Genomic DNA, 17,417 nt, shown 5'->3' with positions numbered 1-17,417 from the left:
GGCACAATAAGGAAATGAGTGAGCAAGGAACTACTTGGAAGCGGTTCCAACCTTAATTCTAGGTAAAGCTTCCCTTACAGCCTCTACCTGGAAAAGAGGCAATCCCTTCCAGCAAGCATTTCCAAGTGCAGCAACTCTCCCCTTCCCTCCACCTGCTCCTTCCTTCTCTTTCTCTGAGTTCCTTTTCCTTCACCTGTTCATCTCATCTGTTAGCAGCCTGGGGCCCCAGGCCCAGCTAACACACCGAAAGGCCTCTTACTGCATTTGTTAAACAAAACCTATAGGAACTGATCTTGCACTAATTCAGATAGCAGAATATGTCACTGACAGTGATAGAGGAATGATCACATGAGTCTCAATAGTTTACTTTATATGTAAAATATGAGGCCTGGCACAGTGGCTCATGCCTGTAATCCCAGCACTTTGGGAGGCTGAGGTGGGAGGATTACTTGAACCCAGGAGTTCAAGACCAGCCCGGGCAACATAGTGAGACCTTGTCTCTACAAAAAAATTTAAAAATTAGCCAGGTATAGTGGCACATGCCTGTAGTCCCAGTGACTTTGGAGGATGAGGTGGGAGGATCGCTTGGGCCTGGGAAGTCGAGGCTGCAATGAGCTGTAATCATACCACTGTACTCCAGCCTGGGTGACAGAGTGAGACCCTGTCTCAAAACAAAGTAAATATCAAGCAGCTTTGGCTGGTCACTTGAATTTCAAATTCAAGTATTCCATGATTTTGTGGAACTCATTTTTTTTTAAAGAAAATATTATTTAAAATGTAGAACATGAAATTTATAAATTACCTTAATCCAGACAAAAAACACTGTGACAGCAGCTATATTGTTGAACTGTATCTGCCAATATGCCAGATGCTCAAAGTTGGGGAAAGTATTTTGATCTTCCAGAAACTGTAGTAGCACCTCCACATTTGATGTTCTGTATATGTTAATTCCTATAGCTACCACTGATAGCTGGAAAGCAAAATATTTATATTTTATTACAGTGTTTTAGAAATATGAAACTTACCTTAATATGACTAGTATATTTTTCTTCACCAATGTATTAATTATAAGGGCTCACCATTATACTTACCCAACGTCATGTCATTCTTAAGTCACACACTCAAATGGAAAGTGTTAAGCCCTGCCATAAAACAAGTAAAACAATATATTGCTTGCTTTTCCTTAGTTCGGAATAGAAACTCAACGAAGGCATGCATGCATGCGTGTGCACATATGCATTACACACACGTACATGCATACACAGGAGAGATCACACTATAACAGACTCAAACTCAAAGAGGAATGCTTTGTTTTTTCTGCCACCTTCATTTTAATCACTTTCCACCCTCTTGCTTTCTTGCCTTCATCCTGCTCTCTGTTTTTATTTGTGATTTTTAAATTTAAAATTTTTCGGTTTCTCTTCATTCTCCAATTGCCAGCCATTCTTTGCTCTGCTTAACAAAAATATAGTAGATGTCTATGTATACAGCACTGTGCAAGGGCTAAAAGGAATAAACAGAAGTAAACTGCATAAATCCTGCCCTCGAGACTCAAGGGCAGATAAACACATGAAGTTAAATAACACAAAAAACTACTAAAGAGTTGGTATCACACAACACAGTGAAGAGGGACAAAAGATATCCTAAAAAGGAGTGCCCGTGAGAACAAAGAATGAGCTTGGGCTTGAAAGACAGTGGGAATGATGAACACAGAGGGCTCAAGAAGGCCTGCAGTGGGAATATATGAGCCAAGGGCTTCTCTCTTGCTCATTTCTGTCCCTTAACTCATGAACCTACAACTTTCCACATATGCTTTGGTTCTAAGCTTTACAATCAGATCCAAGGGGACACTGCCCCCTCCTTGGCATCCATCACCACTAAATGTAGACAGTGCTAGGTGTTAGTCATAACAACCTGGCCCCACCAGGGGGTCTGAATCTGCAGCAGGTGGGCTGTGGCAGGTGCTGTGATCTTTGCTGTCCATTCTCTTTTCTTAGGAATCATGGCCAGAGACCACTTCATTAGCCCTCCCTTCCTTAGATGACCATCGAGATCATGGTCCCATTGATTCTCACAGCAAAGACCAGCCTGGTTGCTGATCACAGCTAAAAAGCCAACCTCACCATCTTCCTTTCCTTCCTTATCTGTGAAGGATTTCCAGAGCCAATCTTATATTTTTGTGTTGGTGGTGGGAATGATGAACACAGCAGGCTCAAGAAGGCCTGCAGTGGGAATAGGCTTCTCCTGAGATGAGGAGCTCATCTCAGCTAATACATGTAGAAAAACATCTGGGTTGGTGGACTGGATCCAACGGTAACTCTTTACCCAACTCTCACTAGGTACAATTTGTTATGCAGTCCAGTTGTTTTTACTCTGCACAGGACAAATGTTTATAAAATTATGAAGATGGTCATTTATACAAGATCAATGTCTTTGAAACCTTTCCTTCCAAATAGGGAATGAAAGATGAGGAAAGAGATTTTGCGAGCACTTGCGTTGTTATATCACTCCTGACTTTTCTGTGGGATTCTCATCCCTATCTACAAAAGAACTTTCTCTCCATACCAGAAAATTGGGAGGGCAGAGATTTGGGTGATTTTGTTCATTCCTATACCCCCAGTGCCTAGAACAGTGCCAAGTACATAGTAGGTGCTCAGAAAACACTCGTTGAATAAATGAATTAGTTGGGCCAGGCGTGGTGGTTCACGCCTGTAATCCCAGCACTTTGGGAGGCCGAGGTGGGCGGATTACGAGGTCAGGAGATCGAGATCATCCTGGCTAACACGGTGAAACCCTTTCTCTACTAAAAATACAAAAAATTAGCCGGGTGTGGTGGCGAGCGCCTGTAGTCCCAGCTACTCAGGAGGCTGAGGAGGGAGAATGGCATGAACTCGGGAGGCAGAGCTTGCAGTGAGCCGAGATCATGCCACTGCACTCCAGCCTGGGTGACAGTGTGAGACTCCGTCTCAAAAAAAAAAAAAAATTTTACCCTGTAAAACCTATCAAGTGGTCAATAAATTATTTGAGTTTAAATTCCTTAATAGTCTTCTTTTTTTCAAGCAATTCTGCTAGTTTTGAAAGACTATTGCTCAGGACAAATGGCTGACTGATGCAGCCTGTGTACTTCAGAACATATGTTGGGGAAACAAGGAAAGTAATGAAAATTTCAAAGTGATTTCAAGATGTGATTATATTTATATTTAGAATATAACTTCTTTTCAGGTTTTGGGTAAGCATAAGCAAATTTTGGCTAGATAAAACAAAAAGTGTTGGCTCTTTCCATTGGTTTGAAGGTCCAGTGGAGCACAGGGTGTGTTTTGTGGGTGGGCAGAAAGCATGTCCTCACTTCTACACTTGGTCAGCAAATGTTTCAAAGGACAAGTGGGATTCCAGTAGCCCTTCCTTGTTCTTTATAAACAAAAAGCACACCGTCTGAATTGTTGCCTGGCAGTATTAAGCGTTGTTTAAAAAAAAAATTGAAAAGCACAGTGAAGCAAGTTGTCAAAGAAATACTTGCAAAATGCTGTGGCTGTTGAGCCAAAGAGACAATTTCCATGATATCATCGCCTTTTTTCCTATTGGTCGCCAAATGGGTGCAAGGCAATTCACTGGGCTATGGGAAAAAAATGTTACAACTTCTAGGTAGGTGGTAAGAAAGTGTTGGAATTCTATTTGTATTAACTTTTATCCCAATCTTTAAAATTCTATGTATGTGTATGTTTTACGGATGTACCTGTTACACCAAAGTAGGCACACAATTTACAAATAAAGATAATACATTAGGGTGTGTAGTCAAAGCTTTCACTGATAGGTTGTGTATGACCAAAAAGGGTGAATACCACTGACTAGTCTTTTGTTGATATTGAGTTCTTCGGTTAAAAAATAAAAAGGAAGTCTGTTCTTAATTAGCATATCACACTTACCTTTTTACCATTATTTCAATGGCCTAAACATAAATAAATCCATATAAGCCAAGAGGCAGGGTTTGCATCCTTATAGTTCCAAACAATAATAGTGTTCTGGAATAATTGTCAACGTATATGGCCTGCACTCTGCCATCAATCCGAACAGAAATATTCTGAAAAATTATTTCCAGTATTACTGTCTCTCCTGTTTCCTTAAATGCTAAAATTCTTGTGTAACTCTGTTCATTATTAATACATTGAGAATTTGGGGATCAAGGGTTTACCTTGATTTGTGTGATGTTACATGGCCGTCATAAAAGACAGATGCACTTCTAACTGCATCATGGTCTGATGGGGTCAACACCATCTATTCTACAGGAATTTTTACTATAAGTAAAAACTCTTTCTAAAGTGCACATATCCATGGCTTGAGAGGCAGGGGCAGAGTAGTGAAGAGGGTTAGTATGAGGAAGAAATGAGCTTCTGTACCATGAAAAGCACCCGGAAATGCCTAACACTGTAGCTTCTAAAGTGTTAGCCATTATTATTATTACTATTACAATTATTATTGCTGCTAATATAGTTATTGCCATGCAATATAGGGCCATGTAGTTCTTTTTTATGCTTTAAGTGTTCTTTCACTCACTATGAATAATATATTTTCCGTATTTTATCAACTATTAATAATTCTGGTGGGGAATAGTTTAATAATGACTTGATCTAAATGCTTCGCAAAGGCCAAATGAATTTTTAGGAGTGGGATGAGGGAAAGAATAATTCTCATGAGGAGGGCTAACAGAAGAGAGAATGCTAATAGGGTAGTGCATCATTTACTGAGATTTCAGAAGGTAATGGCTATCATAGGACAGTGGGAAGGAAAGACATAAATAATACATGGTACACCTATGCCAAGCAAAGCTTGTAAGCATCTAATAATTAAGCATGTTGTTATATGCTTAAATGTACAATTGGACTTAGCGAAAGGTTACCTGTTATTGCTGAAGGGAGAAAAGCTTGTAAAAATTCTTTTATACACTGAAGCCACAGGAAGGAAGTGACTGATGCTTAATTAAGTGATAACGATGAAGGGAAAACATCTTGAAAACAATCTTAGAAGTTATAATAGAGTCAAGGGCAGACACAGAATTTACATGGTGTCATGGTCTCGATTATGACTATGCCTTTGATTTATTTTTTATTTTTATTTTTCAGAGATGGGGGTCTCACTAAGTTGCCCAGGCTGGTATCAAACTCTGGACCTCAAGTGATCCTCACACCTCAGTTCCCTAAAGTGCTGGGATTATAGGTATGAGCCACCCTGCATGGCCTGCCTTTGATTTCTTGTACCTCATACAGAAAACTTTGATGAATATAACTTACATTTTGTACTCTGTAGACTATTTGTAGAAAATTTTAAACTGCAGAAAGTTTTCTCTGCCACCCAAAATATTTTCAGGATGATTTTTCTTTTTTCTTTTCTTTTCGAGGCAAGATCTCACTCTGTTACTCAGGCTGCAGTGCAGTGGTACATTTATAGCTCACTGCAGCCTCAACCTCCTGGGCTCAAATCATCCTCCCACTTCGGCCTCTGGAATAGCTGAGACTACAGGTGTGTGCCATCATGCCTGACTAATTAATTTTTTTTTTTTTTTTGTAAAGACAGGGTCTCACTATGTTACCCTGGCTGGTCTTGAACTCTGGGGCTTAAGTGATCCTCCCGCCTTGGCCTCCCAAAGTGCTGGGATTACAGGCATGAGCTACCACACCTGGCCGACAAGTTTTTCTTGCTGTAACTTTACATATGTGCAGGAAAATATAAATTGATTTTTACCAGCAGTTGAAGAAAAATATCATTAGTGAAAGAAACGAAGAAAAAAAACCTGTTTTCTCCTCCACATCTCATATGGCATACTAAAGCCAAATATGAATTACTGAGATATTCTTGTTATTAGCGTGGCTGAGAGCATACTGTAAATACCTCTCCACTTCATACCCAGAAAAGTTACTCACGCAAAATGAGAAAATAATTAGTAACAGAAGTTGATATAATTGAAGGGGACTTTTAGATTCTTTTTTGGGAATATCAAGATCCACGATGCTGAGGAGATCAAAGACTCTAGTTAACATGCTTGTAGAACAGAATAGGACATTTGGTGTTGTTCTCAAACCTACCACAACGATCACAACATCCAGACAATTCCAGAAACTCCTGAAATAGTGTAGTTTGTGAATGCGAATTTCCAATATCTCTTCCACCACATAGTAAAGGATAAAGAAACAAAAGATAATCTCACAGGCTGCCAGGAAGAAATCAAAAGTTGTGACATATCGGATCAGCTTTAAAGGCTGAAATTGCCAAGATGGAATCACACCGCCTGTTGCTGGGAATTCAACCAATAACCTGCATGTAAATAAGAACAATTAAAACAATAACAACAACAACAATACATGAATATAGCCAGGAACGGATGTCCATCTATTCTGTTCGTGTGTTACAAGGTAATGAAACTGCTACCACGAGTCCCCCCAAACTAATGGCAAAACATTTTTATCATAGCTAATAATTCCATACTTGTAGAATTTTGTGCCATCAAAGGAATAAGACTTCCTGAGGTCTTTCAGTCCCAAAGGAGTACTTCCTGCTCAGTCTTCCCTATACTTTTCTATATTTACGCTGCTCAACATGCCATATACTTTTAATGTAAAAGTAAATCAACACACAAACTTTTCTAGGACTTCTGTTATTATTTTTTTAAGAGACAGGGACTCGCTTTGTTGCCCAGGCTGGAGTGCAGTGTTGAAATCATAGCTCACTGCTGCCTCAAATTCCAGGCCTCAAGGGATTCTCCTGCCTTAGCCTCCTGAGTAGCTGGGACTGTAAGTGTGCAGCACCATGCCCAATTAATTTTTTTTTTTTTTTTTTTTGGCAGAGACTGAGTCTTGTCCTTTTGCCCAGGTTGGTCTCAAACTCCTGGGCTCAAATCATCCTCCTGCCTGGGCCTTTCAAAGTGCTGGAATTACAGGAGTGAGCCACCGTGCCTGGCCCTAGGACTTCTACTAATTCAAATCCTTCCACTAGGCAACATGAAGAATATAAAGAAATATAAGCCATCCACTCAAAACGTGTCATCTGGTTGAGAAGCAGGATATATTTTGTCCATATATAAAGATAGGAACTGAGTCTCTCATTCATTCATTAGGTAACACCTAAATAGCATCAAATAGTTTGTCCTCCAGGGTAGTTTTCCCTCTTCTTCCCAGAGCCTTATAGTTAATAGGTGGGTACTCAATAGATATCTGATTGTCTAAAACATATACTGTTTTACATCCATACTGACGGCTCTGATCTTTAGTGCTTTACCATAACTGGACTGAGGGCTTTTTTCTTGTCAAATGCCCATTTTGTAGGTGTCCCACTGAGAAAGTTGGGTGATTCAGTTAATGATACAGACTCCTTACCCAGCTAGAAATAGAATCTCTAGCTGCTTCATTTTGAGAGATTTGAAAGCCCTTTAGTCAGCTACTAGCCATCATTATCTCTGCTATTACAGGACAGGTAGCTGCACCTGGAACCTGAGCATCCAGGACACATGCATGAGCAATAATCAAGTAAAAACAGGACTATGGTAAATCAGAACTGGTCAGAGAAGTGTGAAAATTTTCCTTCCTTTTCATTGTCAGTTCTCCTGTTCTTTCCTTCCTATTTGATGTGTTGGAGAGTAGGGGTGAGAACCAAAAACTCAGGAGAGCAACTCTGAAGCCAAGAGCCTTGTATGTGACAGCTTCACTGGGAACTCAAAAGGGAAGGAAGTGGCCTCCAAGTGTCAAGTCATTTCTCTGGCCCATTCCGGCCCTGCAGTAGTCAACCACCTCCAGAAACTTAGAAAAACAGTATAGAGAAATGAAGCAGTTGTCTTAACAATGTTCATCCTTAAAGTAAGGGAGGAAGCAAAAGAAATACTCAAGACCTTCTGTAAATAGAATTTACTAAAATACCAGAGTTGTCTCTCTGTTTTTATTCTCTTCCTTTTTATTCTTTTCTTTTTATCTGCACTGGAATAATTAGGAAAAACTCAATAATTAACTGCAATAGATTTTCATTCATTTCTAGTGATAACTACTACTGGACTACTGGTTGAGTATTTCTTTTCTTTCTTTCTTTTTTTTTTTGGCCACTGTGAGCAAGGACAGCTTGAGTGTTTCTAATCTGAAAATCTGAAATATAAAATGCTTCAAAATCCCAAACTTTCTGAACACCGCCATGACAGCACAAGTGGAAAATTCCACACCTGACTTCATGTGACAGGTCATTGTCAACATGCAGGCACACAACAGTTTATTCAACATCCCGAAGGGAAAAATAAAATTTCCTTCAGGCTATGTGCATTAGGTTTCATTTATGAAACATAAATGAATTTTGTGTTTAGACTTGGGTCCCATCCCCAAGATATCTCATTATATATATCCAGACATTCCAAAACCTGAAAAATTTCTTAAATCTCAAACATTCTGGTCTTAAGCATTTTGGATAAGGGATAACCTATAACTGATTTAATGTGGTATTATTTTCTGCAAATGTTGTTAAATACAAGGACTGGGACAATCCAACAAGCCACGTAAAGAAGAACTGAATTTAACCTCAAGAATGATGACAAAGACTATTATAAGAATAAACCATTCTTATCTTGTGTGTAAATATACATGCAATAATCCATGTTAGTGATGTTTGGGTGTTGCTGACATGCTCAACAGGAAGATTAAAGTGGGTGAACTCTGACTCCCTCTTGCTCTGCTTTTTCTTTCTTTTTAATAGTACCTATTACCTTCTAATATACTATATTATTTATTTGTATTGTTTATTGTTTAATGTTTATTCTCTAGTCTCCTCCTGGTTGGATGCAAGCTCTGCAAAGGTGGGGATCTTTATTTTGTTTGCTGACATGTCCCAAGAGCCAAGAACAATGCCTAGCCCATATTAAGTGTCCAATAAATGTTTGCTGAATAAATGAATGAAGAAGAATCCCAGACAAGCCAGTGGAATCTTTGTCATTTTCATTACTATCTCCCAGAGGGGTCATCATGGCAACATCTCAGGATATGTGGAAGGAACTTTATGTGCCTTTGGTAGCCCTGAGCATGAGCAGGTAACCTGGGTATCCTACTGAGCATCCTACAAGCACTCCAATTACTGTGCTTGTGTGCTAATAGCAGAGGCTCATCTGAGAGTGAGAAACTCCAGGAAATGAGTCAAGATTTGATGGCTGGGGGAGTTGGTGATGGAACATGTGGCACTGACCATCCTTATAATAGGTAAGGACAGGTGTTAGAAAAACACAATACTTTTTTCTGGAAAGGTTCCAGCATTGAGATGAACTTGGACCACAATTAAGGTTCTTTCCAACTCATGATATTCTAGGATCCCAACTCCCTTCCTCAAATATCCTTTATTTCAGTAAGCCTTCAGTTTTTACCCTTCCCTTGCTATCCGTCTGGGTCCTTGGCATCCTCATGTAGCTAACTGCAGGCAAAGGTTTTTCTGGCTAACCCCAGAATAGGATGTATGTACAACTACACAGAAATAGGAGGGATGCATGTCCTCAGTACACACCTGACCACACAGAACAGGTTAATGTTGGCGTTGTACACTGAGAAGTCAATAAAAGTTGCCCTGGTTCCTCGGTCCAGCCAGCCATTTTTCTTGAGGCTAGCAACTTGTGCAGCTGTTTCCTCTCTTGTTCTTGACAAATCCAGGTAATAGCCAGCTCCACTATAAGTTGCAATGATTCCCCAGTGGCTACTACCATTCAAGTCTTTTTCACTTGTGTAGATCCAACTGATTAAAAACAAAACCAAAAAACAAACAGTTACAATCAGTGGAACACTTGAGGCAATTACAAGGACAGCTGGTTCCTTGTAAAATAAAATATGTATTAAGGCCTATCAAGCTGGGTAATGTGCCTGACCTGGTAGTTCATAAGTGTTTTCTTGGTTAATTCTCATACTGTTATTAGCCTCACTTTAGGAATGAGGGCCCTGAGGCTTAGTGAGGTCAATGTAGTCCCAAAGCTTTTGAGGGCAGACTCAGGAACCAATGCGAGGGCTGTCTGTCCCTAGAGCCTCTGCTCTGCTCTAGAGCCTCTGCTCAGTTTATACGGCTGCCTTCTCTGGGTAACTGTGCTCAGGGACTAGATGACTTGAGGTCCCCAGAGAAAATTACAGCCAAAAGAGGGACAAGTTCATCAAGTGGCATTGTCAGCATTTGGGAATTTCATCCACAAATATTCAGAGGATCTCTTAGAAAACAGATGCTTCTTTGGCACTAATGGGGATATAAAGGTCCTTTCCCTCCCAAATTTATAACAAGTAGGGAAATGAGTTATAATTAAACAAGTAAAATACAAGGTGGATAATAATAAGAAGCAAAAGAGTAAAGAAATTAGGCTGGCAGATCAGAGGAAAGCTGTCCTTATTTGGGGATCTGGCAATGGAGGAATGGATTAGAAAAGGCTTTAGGAAGAAGCTGTGTTGGACCTGAGCCATGAAAGGTGAGTAGGATCTGGACTTGCACAGGTGAATGGTGATATGGTTTGGCTGTATCCCCAACCAAACTCATCTTGAATTGTAACTTCCACAATTCCCATGTTTCGTTGGAGAAACCTGGTAGGAGGTAATGGAATCATGGGGGCAAGTCTTTCCCATGCTGGTCTCATGATAGTGAGTCAGTCTCACAAGATCTGATGGTTTTATAAGGGGGATTTTCCCTGCACAAGCTCTCTCTCTTTGCCTGCTGCCATCCATGTAAGATATGACTTGCTCCTCACCTTCCACCACATGGCCTCCCCAGCCATGTGGAACTGTTAAGTCCATTAAACCTCTTTCTTTGGTAAATTGCCCAGTCTCAAGTATGTCTTTATCAGCATTGTGAGAACAGACTAATACAAATGGGAAGGGCATTTTCAACTGTGAGCCATTGGTCAACAGAAGAAGTAACTAGTTCAGTTTGACTCCCATAAGACAAAGAATGGTAGATTGAAAGGTGGTCTGTGGTCAGCTTGTGAAGGGCAAACATGAAGGAGTCTGTGAAGGGAAAGTTCTAAGAGGCACAGAACAGGGCTGGTCTGGTGGCAGCAGGGAAGACTGGAGTGGGGAGGAACAAAAGGCTCATGTGCAGAAAAGAGTTAACACAGCAGGCCTGAGATGGCCTTTCTTTAGGAAGGCCTGTTTGCAAGGATGGACTTTGGCTGGCATCTGGGAACTTGACTGATAAACAGCTCCCTGCACTAGTATACAACTTTCCCTGACCGGTAAGAGAGGCTTGCTGTGCCTGTGCTATTTGTATAAGCAATGCGGCTTACACTCAACACCTGCTTTCCTTCTGGGAATTGGGAATTTTGGCACATGCTAGTCACAAACCAGTACCAGTACCCAGTGAACACCCCAGGCACTGAGTCTCTAATTAACCTCTCTGATAGACATTTCACACATGTTGTTACAACTTGTTCCTGGAGAAATTCAGCACAACCTATGTGACCTCACTGGGAGAGGGCTCCTGGAAGCCTACACCAGGTTTTCCCCAGATATTGCCATGTGCCTTTTCTTTTGTATCCTTTCACCATAATAAACCTTAGCTATAAGGATGCCTCTATGCTGAGTCCTTCTAGTGAATCACTGAACCTGGGGGTGGTCTTAGGGACCCCTGGCACAGCTCCATTAGCAAAGTCTGTAATAACCAAGAGGTAATGAGGCCTGAACTCACTCAGTGAAGATGGGAAGGGAAAGGAAGGAGTGAGAGTGTCACCACAATGACTGCCAGCAGAACTTGGTAACTGATTTGGAAGTTGGGGCAAGGAGGAAACATGGCTCAAAAATGACTCCGGAGTCTCTTTCAGGGCAATAGGAAGATGGCAGTGCCATTAACAGAACAAAGAGCAGATCCCATAAGAAATGAGTTTAGTTTGGGGCATATTAAATCATAAGAGGTGTGAGACATCCAGGTGGAATAGAGATGTGTCTTGTATCACTCGAATGCAAGCTCTGTGAAGAAAGGGCATTTCTTCTGTTTCCTACTGCTTTGTTTCTCCAGCATCAAGGGCATTGCTAGAAGAGGGGGGACTTCTAGCAACGGGAACATGCCTGGCACATTGTTGAAGAAATGATGAGTCACCAAATAAAGATGTCAGTGGAAGCCATCTGAATGTCATGGGAAAGAGAGTAAAGAAAGAAAAGATGGAGATACGAATATAGAACCTGGGAATAAGAGAAGAGAAGTGAGAGAAAGGGGTTTCAGAGTTAAAAGAATCCAAGTGTAGAGTTCTTCATGGAAGCCAAAAGAATGAGCGGTCAACACTGCCACTTTCTGCAGACAGGATGAAGGGGATAAAGACTGAGATTTGTTCAGTGGATTTGCTAACTAGAGGTCCCTAGTAGCTTCCTGGTGAGATGTGAAAAGCAAGAACCTAAGCTTTAAGAAGTGAACTGAAGGTAAGGAAATGGAAGTGGCAAATGAAGACTATTCTTCCAAGAAGTTTGGAGTTGAAGGGAAGAAGAAATGGGAGTGACTTGAGAACGCAGGAGAATAAAGGGATGGTTTAGATATGACAGAGAAGGTGCCCTTTGGCAATCCACCCTGGAGTAGAAATCACTCATTCATACATGCATCCAACACATATTTATTAGTATCTTTACATATGAGGCACTGTTCAAGGCTTTGAGAATATAGCAGTTAACAAAATAGAATCCCTGCCCTCAGGAAGCTTGAGTACTGAAGCTTGAGTACTTGAGTTAACAAAATAGAATCCCTGCCCTCAGGAAGCTTGCTCCCTGCCCTCAGGAGCTGAGAGCATCAAGAAGCCACCCTAACGACGTAATTAATATGGAGGAGGAATTAATATGGAAGAGGTTTAGTAGACGAAACATGGGTTTTGGAGTCAGGCTGCTTAAATCTTGGCTCAGTCCCATTTGTTAGCTGTGACACTTTGGGCAAGTGAGCCTCAGATTTTTCATCTATAATATGGAGATGATACCTATTTTAGAGTTGTTTTGTGAAGGCAGATGAGATAATGCGTGAAATAACTTCTTAAATAATGTCTGGCACAGAGCAGTGGCTGTGTAAATTTATCTTATTAGTGATGTGAGATAAAAAAATATTAGAAAGGGTACCACAGATGAAGGCATGCTTATGCTTTGCTGGAACTATAAAAAGGGACATTAGAAAGCAAAATAAAGCTAGGCATGGTGGCATATTCTTATAGTCCCAGCTACTTGGGAGGCTGAGGCTGGAGGACTGCTTGAGCCCAGGAGTTTGAGGCCAGCCTGGGCAACATCGAAAGACTCCATCTGTAATAATTTTTTTTTTAAAGAAAGTGGAATCACTATCATAACTTGGATGATAATGTCTTTTGAGACTATTTAGTCCCTTTGTTCTAAAGCTCTGGATTTTTACTAAATTTGTTTTTTTTTTTTTTTGAGGTGGAGTCTTGCTCTGTTGCCCAGGCTGGAGTGCAGTGATGAGACCTCGGCTCACTGCAACCTCCACCATTCAGGCTCAAGCAATTCTCCTGCCGCAGCCTCCCGAGTAGCTGTGACTATAGGCACATGTCACCACACCCAGCTAATTTTTGTATTTTTAGTACAGTCAGGGTTTCACCATGTTGGCTAGGCTGGTCTTGAACTCCTGACCTCAAGTGATCCATCCACCTTGGCCTTCCAAAGTGCTGGGATTACAGGAATGAGAAACTGTGCCCAACCTGGATTTTTACTAAATTTGTTTCTTATGGGTTCTGGTATTAAATAGAGTATACACTGGATGGTACAAGAAGAATATACTAATTGAAAAGGTGATTGCCCATTGTATAGTAACAAATGTGGATTCTGGGCAACTCAGTTTCCAAGAAAAGAACCTAGATGAACCAACAGAATTAGCTGAGCAAAGCTTAGAGGATGACTCTGACCAGTGACGTACCCAGGGACAGCAACCGCAAAGGCCCACCCTGAAATGGCCTTGGAGGTCTTCTCATTTCTTTATAATAACTACAATACTTCTAAAATAGTAAGTGCCCTCCCTTAATACACAAGATGTTTGAAGTAGGGGTACCAAAGTGTACAAAAAGCCCCTGTAAATATGCATGTATACAAATATATACCTAAAATCTCAAACATTTGAATAAAATGGGCTTTAAACCTAATAAAAAATTGCCTCACAAGCTTACACATTAAATAACTCCATTCTGAACAAAAACCTGTTTGCAAGACCTATAAAAAAAGAGTTCCTGCACCAGAAAACGTGCTGTTAAATAACTTAGTGGATGACGTTACTGGACCTATAAAAACAGGGCCCAGGGCATCTTAAATGAAATTTTCAAAGGCTCAGATAATTAATTTTTTGGGGGGTCATATGGTCAACGATTTAGTCTTCTGAAAAATACGCATGTAGAAACTAAAAGAAGGCTAAAAAGTAGTGAAAACTTGAGAAGTCAAAGGTCAAGTTGGCCAAGGTTTAAATATAAGCACTGAAGAGTCACTGAACTTATTTTTGCCTTGGTGAGGGTGTCAGGGAATGAATGAATGAATGGTGGGAGGTCAGAGAATAAATGAGTGAATATCACCAAGTGGCAATGAGTCACAGACACTTACGCAGTTCCATTTCGGGGCCCAAAGGGAGCCCTATCTTCACTACTGACAGAGTAGACATCATAGCACTCTTTAATTTCATCTCTCAAGTCCTGGGGGATAGAGCAGGATCCGTTTCTGACTCGGAGTTGCCGTATTCGTGGAACCCCTAACAGCAGGTTCTCATAGAAGATGAAACTTCGGTTGTCAGCTTCAGTCTGGTTGCTGGGCTGCATCTTCCAGTACAGCCCATCCAATAAGGAGCCTTCTGTGAACTAAAAGCAAAGGAAAAATCTTTGAAAAAGTTCCAAGCTCAGCCGCTGTCTTGTCCCTGCCTGGAACATTTGCATAACCAAGCATTTGGCAACTCTATGAAAATAGTAGAGTGATAAGAATGAGTTTTGTTGTCAGAGAGATTTGGGATAGCATCTTGCCCCATCACTTGTTAGCTATGAGGCCTTGAGCAGGGTCCTCTGAACCAAGGTTCCTGCATCTGGAAAACCCATCTTTTACGTAGTTACTGCACCTGGCACAGAGTGGGTACTTAATACGTGGCAGCTCTGATTTTTGTTCTTAGACTAAAGGTGAGGTCATGATGGACTCCACTTTCCCTTATTAAGATAATGTCCTACATAATCATGGTTCTAAACTTTGTTTAGAGAAAAGGCTACAGTTTTGATTACCAGCCTGGCATCTGATAGACCTTTCACCTGTCTGGATTATTTTGCTGTATGGTGAACTCTCCAATTCCTCCTCATCCCTTTAGAGATTGGCATTTATCATCATGGAATGTGTATACAAAAGTCTCTTGTTAGTTTGTACAACTAGCTATGCCTGTAGGGAAGACAGATCTATTTCTCAGTGTGCTATCCTTGTCAGATGATCAACAGAGATAGACTGATTTGCCCTACTCAGATGGTAAAAGATTCATATTATACAAGTGTGGTTTTGGATGCCAAGTACTTTTATATATGAATAGGTTCCTGTGACCCAGTTGTCTCTATCCTTAAAATCAACAGCTCTGACCCCAGGGTTTAGTAAGAATTTTAGAAACTATCTCCCCAAGGAGAAATAATAATTTCCTTTTCAATTTCCCTTCCAATTTTCTTAGATTCCAAGCCCCATATCCCTCGGATCAGTTTAATATTTTTCCTATGGTATCACTCATTGCTATACTACTATGTTGGAATTTGTGACAATTTGGGAAGGGCTTGGATTGGGTTGAACTTCACAACAGCAGACCTTTTTTGTTTGTTTTTGGGTTTTTTTTTTTTGGATTTTGTTGAGAAAGGGTCTCACTCTGTTGCCCCGGCTGGAATGCAGTAGCATGTTCATGGCTCACTGCAGCCTCGACCTCAAGCAACGCTCAAGTGATTCTCCCACCTCAGCCTCCTGTGTAGCTGGGACTACAAGTGTGTGCCACCACACACACCCTGCTAATTCTTTAATTTTTTTGGAGAGACAAAGTCTTACTACGCTGTGCCCAGGCTGGTTTTGAAATCCTGGGCTAAAGCAATCCTCCTGCCTTGGCCTCCCAAAGTGCTGGGATTACAGGCATGAGCCACCAAGCCCCACCAATGGCAGACCTTTGAAAGAATGTGCTTACTTTGTATCAAGCATTGTTCTGAGAGCTGGGGATACATGCCATCATCAACAAAGAGAAAAAACACAAAAGGCGAAGCAAGACAGAAGAACCACACTGCCTTTCATTGGCCTTACATTCTAGGAGATTCTCAATAAATATTTATTGAATCTTGACTTATGGAATGAATTACAAACTAGGATGAAGTAGTAGCTGTCCGGCTAGAAAAAAATCAATTTTTCTTGTTCCCTAGCCACGTGACCATAGGCATTTAAGCATCCTGAATCTCATTTTCCTCATTAACAAACTAGGGCATACTCTTAGTACTTACCTTATAGAGTTACTATAGAAACTAAACGAGGTAAGGTATGAAACACTCAGCACAGTGCAAGGCACAGGCAAAGTTCTCCATGTTAGTTTACCCCTCTTTGAGAGTAGGAACAGTAACTTCGAACAACTCACCATAACTTATGTCTCACACAGTGTTAAATGCAAAGCAGGTCCTGTCGATACTCATGCATTGAAATGATGAAGCCAAATGAACAATTTTCTGTGATAAAGAGGTACTTTCAAAGTTATTTGCAAATACCTTCCAGAAGTCTTCCATGGAAGACAGAGTTTTAAAGTTAGTTTTCTCCGTTTTGGACACGGGGGTGTCTAGGAAGAGCTGTGACATCATCCGGGTGTAGTAGTACACATTGGAGCTCATCATGCCGTAGGTCACTGGAACACAGAAAGATCCAGATGAACACCCCAAGGGAACCAGCACACATTCACACACCAGCAGCCTTCATGAAGGGATTGTTCCTGTGGATAAACATTTTGGACAAATATCCACACAAGGTCTTCTCTCACCCTTGCCTTCCTTTCCTTTGTCATTCTTCTAGGATATCTCCCTATATCTCTGGCTTATAAAAGAAATATGTAATATTAATATTGGCTTATGTGAAACAAAATTGGCTTACTATTGAGTATCAATGTAAGATCAGGAACGTTTACTTGACATTTAGGACTACCAACATGCCTACTCGATTTCACCTTCCACCACCTCTCGGCTCAGATCCTCCATGCCAGTGAGGCTGATCTGCACAGGCCCCAACATAGCTATGCTGGGCTCCCCACCCTCCTGCTGTGCACACCACCTACTCTCCCTGCAATAGCATGGGCAAGCCATTGTTTGTTTCCTCCAGATCAATTCTCCATTCTTCTCTGCCCTGTTCTGTGCCCTGAGGCTAAACTTTATGAACTGTACCACCTGGAATCCTTTGCCCTTTGGGGATACCAAGGTCAGAGTTTGTTCCCCCACCCCTATTCTCCATTCC

The 17,417-nt window shown here is 41.0% G+C and overlaps 1 protein-coding gene across 1 annotated transcript in view; it reads right to left on the bottom strand.

Annotated features, from left to right (window-relative positions):
* PKD2 (polycystin 2, transient receptor potential cation channel) overlaps positions 1-17,417 on the bottom strand; it is a 69,376-nt gene that overhangs the window by 23,523 nt on the left and 28,436 nt on the right. Inside the window, exons 3-7 of the mRNA XM_030819110.1 lie at positions 16,685-16,818; positions 14,538-14,788; positions 9,514-9,738; positions 6,078-6,306; positions 803-970 (exon numbers count right to left, since the gene is read on the bottom strand). Of these exons, the coding sequence (XP_030674970.1) occupies positions 803-970; positions 6,078-6,306; positions 9,514-9,738; positions 14,538-14,788; positions 16,685-16,818 (1,007 nt within the window). The remainder of the gene's footprint in view (positions 1-802; positions 971-6,077; positions 6,307-9,513; positions 9,739-14,537; positions 14,789-16,684; positions 16,819-17,417) is intronic.

Source organism: Nomascus leucogenys, chromosome 9 (genome assembly GCF_006542625.1).
Source record: "Nomascus leucogenys isolate Asia chromosome 9, Asia_NLE_v1, whole genome shotgun sequence".
Classification (NCBI taxonomy): domain Eukaryota; kingdom Metazoa; phylum Chordata; class Mammalia; order Primates; family Hylobatidae; genus Nomascus; species Nomascus leucogenys.
The sequence above is the reverse complement of the archived record's forward strand: the minus strand, read 5'-3'. Positions and strand labels throughout refer to the sequence as shown.